This window comes from Ascidiella aspersa, chromosome 3 (assembly GCF_963924565.1).
Source record: "Ascidiella aspersa chromosome 3, kaAscAspe10.2, whole genome shotgun sequence".
NCBI classification, from domain to species: Eukaryota; Metazoa; Chordata; class Ascidiacea; order Phlebobranchia; family Ascidiidae; genus Ascidiella; species Ascidiella aspersa.
The window spans coordinates 37,586,593-37,599,330 of record NC_139449.1 but is presented as its reverse complement, the minus strand read 5'-3'; the positions used below and the strand labels follow the sequence as shown (position 1 = coordinate 37,599,330).

General features: G+C 36.2%; 1 protein-coding gene across 1 annotated transcript; it reads left to right on the top strand.

The window, feature by feature from the left end:
* Positions 1-1,373: 1,373 nt before the first annotated feature.
* LOC146162840 (uncharacterized) lies at positions 1,374-10,059 on the top strand. Its single transcript, XM_083385311.1, has 5 exons — positions 1,374-2,647; positions 4,903-5,777; positions 5,925-6,074; positions 8,791-8,832; positions 9,086-10,059. The coding sequence occupies exons 2-5, from the start codon at positions 4,922-4,924 to the stop codon at positions 9,826-9,828; spliced, it is 1,791 nt and encodes a 596-aa protein (XP_083241437.1). The 5' UTR covers positions 1,374-2,647; positions 4,903-4,921; the 3' UTR covers positions 9,829-10,059.
* The last annotated feature ends 2,679 nt before the right edge of the window (positions 10,060-12,738 follow it).

Sequence of the window (12,738 nt, the reverse complement as noted above, 5' to 3'; positions counted from 1 at the left end):
GCAATAAGATATTGCCGCAGAATACGCCCCCGAAACAACGCCCACAAGTTTGACCAATCAGCGGCTAACGATGCTTGGCGCCAAACAATGATTTAAACACGAACGATTCAACTTTCTGTGTGAGAACTCTATGACACTTTAGAATCACCATTAAGGCTGTATGAAAGTAAGAGTATGATAAAAATATCAAGTTGACCATTGTCTCGCTTGTAGCTTTAACTATAGCATTAGTGTACCGACATTAAACCTTAATTTTTACTGGTAAAAATTAACTTTTGTCAGAATTATTGTTTTTGTTATATTTCTGTTTTTTCAGAACTACGTTATGTAGAACTTGCTGGTCACGCATTTATCTGTCGCACACACTTGGAACAATAAAATTACCAGTTTGCTGTGTCAAATTAAACTTCATCGCTGACTTTGAATGTAGGCCAAAAGCAGTTTGTTGTTTTACGAACTAGCAAGTATATGGAGGAACATTAGTGTTTTTCTTCAAAGTGCTTATTAGCAAGTCAGGCGCGGATCTAGGATTTCAGTTTGGGGGGGCCATGAATTTTTGGTTTTCGCCAAATAAGGTTGCTGAAATGAGCAAAACTCTATGCAGAGTTAATCCTAACATTGGATAGGTTATTCAAATCCTTACACAAGGGTCGGCAACCTTTGTGTAGTAGTCGCGGGCCAAAACCAAACTCAGAAAGGTCTCTGCGGGCCGCACAACATATGTTAAATGAGATTTTGTGTTATTACAACTTTGTAACAATTGTGAATCAGGTGGGCCTCGGATTTTTTGCACTTTAAAAACGTGTTTATAATTAGCCTACTTTTAAGGAGGCAGTAAAGTCTTTAAAAAAAGCGTATACTTGGTTTAAAATTCCAGTCCACACGTCGTCATCCCCCTACTACTATTAAAAAAGTGTAATAAAACTACTTTGAGAAAACGCGATAAAGTTTGATAGTTAATCTATTTTAGTGTTTGTTAACCATTTGGGGCACACCTGGCGAGCGAAGCTAGCGAGCGCGATTTTTTTTGCATACCGGTATTTCTTTTGAGTTTTGTGTTTTTGTTACATTTAAAAAAAAATGGTTAAAAAATATTTGTCAATTATGTTTGAATACGTTTTTCGTTTGTCCGCGACGCACTTGGCAGCTTTCCACGGCGCAACAGTAAAGAAGCGCTGATCTAGTTCAAAAAGAGCATCAAAACGTAAACACATTGGATGCATAAAGATCATTAGCGCGAAGCGTTTACACACATAAAAAAGTCAAAACGTATTTCAAATGGACTCGTGTCTAATTTGTCAAAGAGGCGGCGGGCCGGATGAAGTATATTGGCCCCCCTAGATCCGCCCCTGTAGCAAATATATGGAGGAACATTAGTGTTTTTCTTCAAAGTGCTTGAATCAACTATATACTCGAAATTACCGCTCATGATGTTTAATTACTATTGGAATATATAAGTTTATTTACAGTACATGAGTTACAGGAAAAGGTGCAATTTGACGTTTGCTTATGTGAATTTATTAGCGAACCTGCTCGATCGTGAGTCCTTGAAAAAATCAGTCAGTCACAACGCCCCTCTAACTCTCTAACGCCCACAGGCGGGAGAGTGACAAACACTGGTTTAAGCCCTCATCCCTGTGAACCTTACCTGTGTGAACCGGGAATAGTCAATTTACAAATCCCGGTTTTTAATTCGTGATTTTTTATTGGAGACAACTGCAGCAATTTTTGTATCTACTACTTACTTAGCTATGGTTGGTTAGTACAGAAATGTTGTAGCTCTTATCGAACTCAGTGATTTGTAAAGTGCGTCTCGAGTCTTAATTGTGCCACGCAACTTTTTGTAATTTCGAAAAAAATCCTATTCGTATGCAAGCATGCGAGACTTAAAAACGTATTGCTTTGCAGTGTGTTAATGGCGTTTAACAGGTTATGATATTGTTTTTCGTACGTAGTGTGTCGCGATTTTTTATGATTTTTCTGGTGTGCCACCAACTATAAAAGTTTGATAACCATTTGTTTGCCTGTTTAATAAAATAAGTTACTTGAGGTTGTCATTCATTGTTTTTACATTGCAAGACAGATATGACGTCGAACTATTTGCATATTTTCATGACGAAATATAAAATTGTGATGTTTCCTTTCGTTACGTCTTTAGACAGCAAGAACATCGAAGTTTGGAAAGAATTTAAAGTTTAGTAATGTAAAAACCTATGAAATTAACCATTTTATTCTTGTTTTTTAATAGCTCTCCTAGTTTGTCAGTTGTTAACTTTCAACGACACATTTCAGTCAACTCAAGCCATGTCAAGTGTATTTGATGTAAGTACTAATCCTTTAAAATCATTAAAGTATCGACTAGAAAAACTTATTCACAATGCTATTAGTTGGTCGTTTTAAGTTTAATAATTTTATTTTAACTTTAATTTCAAAAATTTGAAATCCTGTCAGTCTTGGTTTGTTTCATTAATTTTCCATCCCTGTTAAAAGAATACAACGCGAGTGAGATCTGGTGCCACCCAGGCAGGTGTTTTCTTGGAAAAGGTGGCTCAGCGTTGGTGATCTTGGGACAGCACTCTAAACTTGGATACGTTGCCATCAAGTGTTTCACTGTTGGCCGAGTTCAAACAAATGCTCTTATTGCAAGGTACAGAAAGAATTTATGTTCAAAGCCTTTAAAGATAAACTATAGGCCTATAAAGCAAACTGGCATGGCAATTAAATAAACTTCCCTGTAGATCAGGGGTTCCCAACGATGAGCCTTTTCAAGGGGGCCCACGTAAAGTTAGAAATATGATATTTTTTTAGTATATTATTTCTAAGTCTACTCCACTATAACAAAAGAAATAAATTAAAATTTAATGAATTCTTGTGGCCGTAAGAACTGACGGCAACGCGATTGAGCTTTAAAAAAGATAGTTTGACCACATTTTGGGCAATGAATGTGGGATTTTAACAATGTTACTTCTGAAGACAAAGCAGCGGAGTGTCGTGTACATGCGGCCATGGGCGCCCGCAGGGGGGGGGGCACCCCCTGGAATTTCAAAAATGTGATTATTAGTATTATTTGTAAGTGTAATATGTATTACTTATGAAGGTTAAAAATAATATATACTATCCATAGCCCCCAGTGGCGTATCCAGTGGGGGCGAGAGTTCTTACCACCCATTTTGTAAGTGATATTATCGTTTTTGGTTCGTTTTTGTCATGGTTTAACAAACTGTTAGAAGCGGCGTGCTTTTTAAGTAATTGGGTCACGCGTCTTAATCTAATGCGAATCCAAATTCGAGCGCAAAACGCCGTTTTTCGTCTTTAGTTTGGTCGACCGTAAACGCTGGATAGTTTTTCTCTTTCATTATTTGTTTAGGTCAGTGGTTCTCAACCTTTTTTTCTTTCGTGGCCCATTTACCTGGCAAACAAATTCTGTGGCCCAATAGAATTTTTTCGAAAGAAAAAACTTTAAAGTAGGTTTAGAACAAAACACAGCAGAACATATTTCAAAACAGATTATTTAATCAACCGTGCATTAGTGAGATACTTGCGGCTGAACAATAAATTTACATTCCTGTTTAATTCCTCCCAAACGATTATTTCTTTAAAATTAAATATAATGACACAAATGAAACTAAATCTAGCTTTTTAAATTGGTTTGTGGCCCACATTAAATGTTCTTATGGCCCCCACTGGTTGAGAAGCGTTGGTTTAGGTTGACCGATTAGCAAGTGTGTATTCGACAATTGACAACGCTAAGTCAAACCTTATTTCTTTTTTTGTCGCTAAAAAACGTCGAGTTATACGCAGTATGTTTCTCGCTGTTCGGTCTCTGCGCTAATATCCGATGTTGGTGTAACATCGACATTTGTTTAACTGAAACAGATTCTTAAAAGGAGGTATAATGGTGACTGTCGTGCGCGTTTTAAAGTATAAATTTTTAAGTAAAGATAGTTAACGCAAAATTATGCTCTTTAAGCATACTCTAAGACCACGTGCTAAGTGTGCAATGGACACGACTTATTTCCCCTCAACCACAGCTTGTAATTTAGCTGATTTGGCACACAGCTCGGCGCAGATGTAGCGCTAATCGTGCAATAATAACACCCCGTAAAAACGATCTTCGTTTAGTATTGCACGTGGTGAAAGGCTTGCTTGTGATTTAGCGCTAGTTCCGTTCATGGAACTTGAAAACTGCGCTGCTGATAGTTGAATTATGTATGATTCTACCACAATTAAACACACATATTTTAAGGTCTTAGTTTGTTTTTTTGCCTAAAGTTAACGATTGCACACTGTGGTTTCGCAGCTGGCGCCTGACAGGATTGTCGACGACGCACGTGCTCGCTTTTGCTGGACGTATTTGGCTGTTTCTGAGTTTTTTTCTATCACGTCTTGCAATCACCATTCTATGACGTCATACTGTCACTGTTTCAATGACGTCATTATTCATTAACAGCAGGCGAAAAATAGGGGAATTCCCTAAGTTGAAAATTCAGGACACCTTTTTTGATTTTCTGGTTACGCCCCTGATTGCCCCCCCCCTGGAAAATTTTCTGCGGGCGCCCCTGCATGCGGCTGGCACTTTCCACCACTAAACCAGCAATTAGGACATTATCAGAGTAAAAACAAGCTCAACCGTCACATTAACTGAGTATGTAATAACTAATCAATCTACTATCATGTTTGTTGTGTGCTGTATTTATATCATTTCATCATTCTAACTACCGGTTACTGTATAAACCATTTTTTTAATTAAAATGACGTTTCTTAATTTTTTTTTAAGGTTGGAAAAAATAGGGGGCCATGGATTTCTCAAAATTTCCAAAAGGGGCCACGTTGTAAAAAAAGGTTGGGAACCCCTGCTGTAGATTATGAAATTTAATTGGTGCTGATTAAATCATTGTACAGGGTGAAAGATGAAGTGGAAATGATTCAGCGAGCTAACCACGAAAATATCGCAAGAGTCCACGGATGGACGAAGTGGTCCAACAATATTGGAATTATTACCCAATATTACGAGGGAGGTGACCTGGGTGGTATTTTCCAAATGCCCAACCGTGTGCTGAAACCACTGCTGTGCCTTCGCATTGCTTTGGAAACAGCCACGGCACTCGCATTCGCCCACAAGTTTTCACCTGAAAAACGCATAATTCACGGCGATGTGAAGCCAGAGAACATTCTCCTCAACAGCGACATGCGATGCAAGCTGGCAGATTTCGGCGCCGCCAAACTGGCTCCATTTACTCGCACCACCACCATCGCAGCCCCCAAGCCTCCAGCTCCCAAGGCTTCACAGGATCGCAAGGAGCTCACCATGTCTTATGCTTCCCCAGAAGTTTTGACCAACCCAGGGGTGGAGCCCAACTCACGGCAGGACACCTTCAGCTACGGCATCTTGTTGTACGCAATAATCAGTGGACAGCAGCCTTATACAACCTTCAGCGATAACTTGGCAATCAAAGATGCAGTCACCAAAGGACGACGACCAGACTGTGCTGAGATTGAGAGATACAAAAGCTCTCTCAGCACGGAAGAAAGAGATATCATCAACCTGCTCCAAAAGACCATGAGGAAGTGCTGGCAACAGGATCCTTTGCAGCGTCCTAAGATGACGGTGGTGAGAGACGAACTCCACCAACATTTCTCCAAGTTCAACCCGACCGTGGCAGCTCTACAAGCGATCGAGGCTTCCAAAGCTTTGAACCTCGACGCACCAGCACCCGAAGAGGGGGAAAGGCTGCCTCTGAGTCAATTCTCTTCTCTCATAGGAATGTTTTTGCCAGGTATTCAACCATTTGCTTGTCTATGTCTCCTTATTTATAAAATTGACTTTTATATCGCATAATATTCTGTATAACATTTGTGACAAGCTTCGATTTGTTGAAAGTCAAGTGTTTATACAAAGTTTGCTACAATTTTCCTTTGTACAGCAAGCCACCTAATGGATGACCATGCTTCTCTGTCCTTGTCAATAAGTTTGCCTGTAACCCCGGCTTTACACCAACCAGTCGGCCCAACAAGCACTGACACTCCGAGTACATCCTCTCGACAGCTGGGAGATGCCGCCTCATCGACTCAAGGTATTTCAATCAGTAATCGTGGTTTACTACCATATAAACTTTTATAAGTTTTTCAGTTAGTTACTGTTTATTTTCATTATTCAATCGCTTGGCGTGAAAATATGTCATGAAATAACTCTTCTGGCAAATCATATTTTCTTAGCTGCTCTAATTAGCACTATTTTTTATAATTCAAATTTGCGATAATATATTAGAGAGATGCTATCCAAATGTAGCCTACTACAGCATACAACTACTCCGTATGATGATTTGTTATTTAAAATACCTTTATTCAGTGAACTTATGTAATGGTTTCAGCTAGAAATAATACAATGTGTGAACGTTTTGCTTATGTTGTGTGTGTTTTATTTTGTAATCCGAAAAGATTTAGTAAAATAAAAGTAATAACCAGGCCATTATTAATACAAAGTAAGCCAGTAAGCTTTAATTATGTATTTTTTTATGAAAGTCGAATACAGTGAGCCAATAAAGTTTTAGGCAGAATACATAAGTGAAAATATTTATTCAGAAATTAAAAAATGAGAAAGGTTCTTAATAAACTTACTAAGTAGGTGTAAATTTTTCAAGCGATCGAGTTGTAAAGTGAAGAAAACATTTTGGGTCTGACTTAACATTGTAATTGGCTGCTGAGAAATAAACCACCATTTAAAGCAAAGCAAGTCACGAGCAAGAAAAACAAGAAATATCCACGAAATTGAATATTTGCAGCTTACATTTGTATATCAAGAGGCCAGAGCACATAAATATTTCAGAAACAAAGAAGAGCTATGTTGGGTTTACGACTGTACAGGCATCAATCTTGATAGAAACAGATTTATAAACAAGGAAGAACTGGACAGGCTGATGTATCTGGAAGTTACAGGTGGTATTGAAGAACAGTTTTAGTTTCGCTCTTAAGTTTAATAACTAAACATTTATATGTGAGCAAACTGAATTACACTATTACCTTAAAGTCAACTATCAATTTTGGAAGTTTCATTTCTCAGTCCTCATACTAAAACAATATCCGTTACCGGTAGGCTACATAAGACAAAGCCCTAAAACCGAGACTGTCTCGGCTTAACATAGGGAAAGCCTACCTTAAACGTTAACTACAAATTTCAAGTTTGTGAATCTCAGTCAGATGACATTACCAGTAAGCAACCGAAAAAATTGTCAAATTTATCCTTCTAGCTCAGTGGTTCTTCCCTTTTATCTTGCTGCACACGGACTCCAGCCTTAAGACCGAGATAAGAACAACACCAACGTCCGAATAAAACACAATTCGAAATAAGACCTAAAAGCTCAGAATGAGGCCTAAACAACAGTTTAACTAACCCCAATCCCCTAAGTACATTACTAACTGTTCTAATAATTTCAACACTAACCCATTTTCTAACCCCACCCATTACCGGACCCACCAATATATCCAAACAGGACCAAAAATTTGGTACCAAAACAACGGTGCCCTGACAGCGCCGGTCAGACTAGTCACTGGGGCGTCCAAACGTAGTCACCAAAACGACCGTTGCCAGACCGATAGTCCCTTATTCCGAAGAATTAAGGCCATATTCCCATAAATTTAGGCCTTATTCCGATGAATTTAGGCCTTATTCCGGTGAATTTACGGCTTATTGAGACGATTTTGTCCTTATGCTTCACTGGATATTACTGCGTATTTGGCTGTGTAATGTCGTTGGTCTTAATACCATGGTTTTATAGATTTTTCTGATTTAGGTAGTGTTGTTTTTTAGGTCTTATTGTGTGTTCCCCTGCACACCTTTTAAAATACCAAACAATTCTCGCACCACTTCTAGAATTGCTTGAATAACAAAATCGTTGTAATTTTAGTTTTATACAAGTAACTGCAGTAACGCCCAAAAAAATGTAAATTAGTTTTACCAAAATGTGAATTAGTTTTACATTTAACCCAGAAAGGAAATAAATTACAGTAATAGATTTTCTGTGTCTGATTCAGCATCCCCGCACCCCCGTGAAACAGTTCTCTCACCCCTGGTTAAGAAAGCCTGCTCTAGCTCATTAAATGCATTAAGCATTTCATTAACACCTTAGTTAGTTGATTGAATTACAGAAAACAATAGTAGGACAAGGATATATTTCAACATTGCAGGTGGATTAACGAAACAACTATCGCCTTACAAAAAATATATTTTTCTGAATGAGTGCACCGTGAAAACAAAAATAATGATTAATTGTATACCAGTGGTTTAACACTTAATCCACCAGGCACTTGACGCTAATTTAGACTAGCTTTCAGTCGCCTTGCAAAGTCATGTCACATTATTTATTTTATATAGAATTTTACTTTGACTCACATGTTTACGATCAAAAAATACAAAAGTAGAAAATGTCTCGTCTACATATATTTTTTAATAGAGTTTTACCAACCTAATTTACTTTCAACATTTTAGGTTTGATTTGCCAAGCAACGAAAGTAGGTTCTTAATCTCAATTTCTCGACAGGATGAAACAATCATAGAATACTCACAGTTTTTACAAATGTATTTTTTAAATGTTTTTTTTAATTTAAATTAATTTAGTGTAAAACTATATTCTTTTAAAATAAAAAATAAATTTAAATTTGGTGAGATAATCTTCACTTAACTAAAGTACCTACAATCAACAAACCTTATATTTCAGGAAGTTGTTTTTTTGTTGACATGATGTAATATTGGATAAATAAAATTATAAACTTTTTTGTATTTTTACGTTGCAGGTGGAACAAGAAACTCGATTGAAGATTATTTTGATTCAAATAGTAAGATTGAAGTGTTTTTTCGTTATTTTATTAAACAATTGTAGTGCTTTTAATAATAATTTATTTTACTCTTATTTGGAACTCAATCATTTTTTCATTGTTATGTTATCTAGACCCCTATAGTTTACTAATGTAAAAACTAAGTTTAAATATAGGTTTACTAATGTAAGAAAACAAACTAATTCGTATTAAACATTTTATTCAAAGCCAAATAAACAAACACAGAATTTTTTCTTCATTAATTTTATTCAAGAAAGGGAAACTGCACTTGCGCTCATCCGACAATACGTGACCTCTGTGAAGAAGGAAAACTTTGTTCGAGCAAATCGCGTCGCGGGTGACCTTCAGCAAATCGCCCAAGGTCAAAAGACAGCGTATGATTTTCGACAACTTGGAATTAAACTGAGAGAAGAGAATAAATATTTGGAATCCATTTTATTTTTTCAAATATCTTCAATTATCTTCGCAAATGACCGGGATCCTGAGGAAGCAGTTGAGGGTGTTCAGCTTTGTGCTGGGGGGTTGATGTTGACAAACATAAAGATGATTGAAAGTGACGTCACAATGAAGCCCATTGTGCGCGATCACGTGCTTCCACTGATGCGCGACATCCGACTCCAGATTGATGAAAATGAAAACGTCGGCGAGAAGTTTCGGGTTTTAAACCTGGTTTGGTGTTTGAGTTACATCGAAATGAGCGAATATTTAATCGATAATCAAGAAAGTGAGGAGGAGAACTTGAAAAAAGCAATTTCTTTAATGGAAACAACTTTCAGCGTCGAAGCTTCCAAGCATCTAGTTTACGCTTCTTGTTTAAACAACCTCGGTCATGTGTGTTCGCGAACCTCGCGGATCACTGATGCGGTGAAATATTACGAACGAGCTCTGGAAGCTTACAAGAAAACCGAGGATTATTCAAGTGAAGAAAAAAATAAGAAAGAAATTGAAAACACTGAAAACAATTTGAGAAAATGCAAAGAAATACTTGGAAAGTGAACAATCGAGTCGAAGCGAGGAATGAACAAAAAAACATTTGGCAACAATTTTGTAAATATAGTCGATTAAAATTTGTCGTTGTGTGATCTTAAAATATAAATATTGTTTATTTACAAATTAATAAATATTTGGGAAAACTTATTTGAATTTTTGCAAGCAAATATTTTCCAGGTTAGAAAATCAAAAAAGGCAGAATATTTAGTTTTTAGCAGTTTAAAGATAAAAACTTACATTTTCTAGGTTAAACTTTTTCTTGTTTGTGTCTCTTGACCTGAAAAATAAAAGACAGAAAAGTTTGATAACAAAAGTAGACTCTTGTAACTGTCAAAAGCTAAAAAGTAAGATTTTTTTTTTCTTTTAAGAATTTAGCAAATTGCATGTACATGTATCATCAACTAAAAGGAATGTTGAACACAGATAATTATATATAGGCTATACAAATGTATTATATATATATATATATATATTTCAATCGTAATAAAAATACTACATTCATTAAAAGAAGTATTAGAAGTGCATTACAGCTGAATACAACAGCAAATCAAATAAAAAATTTCAATGAAATCAAGACCAACATAATTGATTTCGCACAGAAACATCTTTTTTTTTAAAGTGTTGTAACTTGGTTGGTTATCTTTCGGCAAATCTGTATGATGTTCAACTCCGCTGTATTCATTGTCTTCACAAAAACAGCACTCACCAATAATCACTTTAATAAAACAAATTAATTGGTTAAATGTATGCAAACTGAGTTTAATCAAACAATAATACTGTTTTATGATCTTGTATTTACTTTCAAGACATAAGCTAGCAAGAGAAGTAGCCTGGCAAAGCTGCGAAGTTGGACTAGGGACTCCGTAAGACTACCCGAGTCTGACTCTCGAATGCTCAGTATGCAAAACTGATAAGGCTGAACACAGTAAATCGATAGGTTGGCGCATGAGTTATAAGACACCCATATAATGAGATTGCTTTATATCCAGCCTATGTAGTTAAAAAAATTAAATACAGGCTGTTCACCTACTCGATAGATTTAACAAATTTAGCATCACACTTACCCTTTTTTGTGCTGAAGTCAAACTGTTTGTTGTTTAATCAACTCCGCAATCGATAGATGCAAAATGCTCATTTTGGAATTTGACCCAAGCCTGTCATTTAAGAATTGTTCTTAACAAACTTTAACAATCATCTAAATGAAAACAGCGCAATTAATAACCTGCACAACCCATCCACACACTGTGAGAATTGAAATATTAAACCCTTTTTAATATACTAGCAATAAACCAAAATTTTAATTAAAACAACAATGAGGACAATTACCTTAACCTTAACTTTTAGTATTTGTCAAGAAGTTGAGTTGTTACATCAATGGTCAAATATTATTGTTTCTGATAGAAATATTAGTAGCCTCAAGCTGGGTAAAAGTAAAACTTAATGTAAAGGTCTCTTGGTAAATTAAAACAACATTTTAAAGCTACCTCACAATCCAGATGTTAATCTAGTTTAATCACAAACAAACAGAAGTCATTATCTGTTAAAATCACATTACTTTATTCACCAGTAACATGTGCATCTTATTCCTAATCAAATAAAATAGATATAAAACAACAATGTTATACCAAACAAGTATACAGAATAATAATATTAATAAACATATTAGCACTGAAACTGAAAGACTAGCAAGCTGTGGTACAAAGTCTAGAGCTCCTTACTGCTGTAAGTACATACACAAAGTGAAGGACAAACCAAGATTTAGATAACACAAGCCAAACACAAAGTGAACTTCATGAGAGCTAGTTAAACATAGAACACTTCTTGGTCTGAAAATAACAGGTAGAAAAGTATGATAATAAAAGTAGCCTCTTGTAACTGTCAAAGGCTAAAAAATAAGATTTTTTGCATAATACTAAAAACTGTAGGAATTAAATTCATGTGCACGTATCGGCCACTAAAATAAATGTGAAAGAAAGATAACTATATATAGGCTGTGCAAATGTATTATATATATCAGGGTTTTCCCACACTGTGGACGACTGCACATGTGGTCCGTGGCGATATGACATGAAATTAAAAAGTTACACATATAGCCTACGTTGTACAGTAGGGGTCGACAACCTACAGCCGGAATGTAATTTATCCGACCCGCAGCCTCTTTGACAAACTAGACACGAGTCCATTTTTTTCTATTTCTCATACTTTTTGACTATTTTAACTATGTAAGTGCGAAAAATTTTTGCGCTTTGCGTTAACGATCCTTATACATCAGGTTTGTTTACGTTATGATGCTGTCCAGTGACCATGAATGAACTATAGATTAGCGCTTCTTGCGCTGTGGAAGACCGAATGCCAAGTGCCAAAGTGCGTCGCGTCCAAACAGAAATGTATAAAAATATTGGACATACATTTTTAATTTTTATTTCTGAAATGTAATAAAAACCGCAAGAAATTTGAGTGAAATGGTGATATACCCCCCAAAAAATCACACTCGCCAGGTGCGCCCACACTTGAGTAGGTTATCAAACACTAAACTAGATTACCCATTAAGAAATCACGTTTTCTTAAAAGTGGTTTTATTACGCTTTTCAATATGAATATCGGCGTGTGGATTTGAATTTTAAACCGAACAAACTCTTTTTTTTGCGCTTTGCGCCAACACTTTACAGCCTCCTTAAAAGTAACTAAACCCGTTTTTAAGTGCAAAAACATCCGAAGCCTTCCTGATTGACAGTTGTTCTAACATAATTGTTAGTTAATATTTTGTGCGGTCCGCAGAGACCTTTCTCAGTTTGGATTTAGCCCGCGACTAGAAAACGGTTGTCGACCACTGTTGTACAGTATGTGTACTCTTCCAAAGATAATTAAATTGCCGCAGTTATTCACAACTGATTGATTTCAAAAGCTTTTGCTGTC

Bases quoted from the DNA above. Each gene is read 5' to 3' on its own strand.
- LOC146162840 (XM_083385311.1), top strand. From the start codon at position 4,922: ATGATTCAGCGAGCTAACCACGAAAATATCGCAAGAGTCCACGGATGG. The intron at 5,778-5,924 runs GTATTCAACCAT...TCCTTTGTACAG, and splicing joins CATAGGAATGTTTTTGCCAG to CAAGCCACCTAATGGATGAC. The intron at 8,833-9,085 runs GTAAGATTGAAG...ATTTTATTCAAG, and splicing joins AGATTATTTTGATTCAAATA to AAAGGGAAACTGCACTTGCG.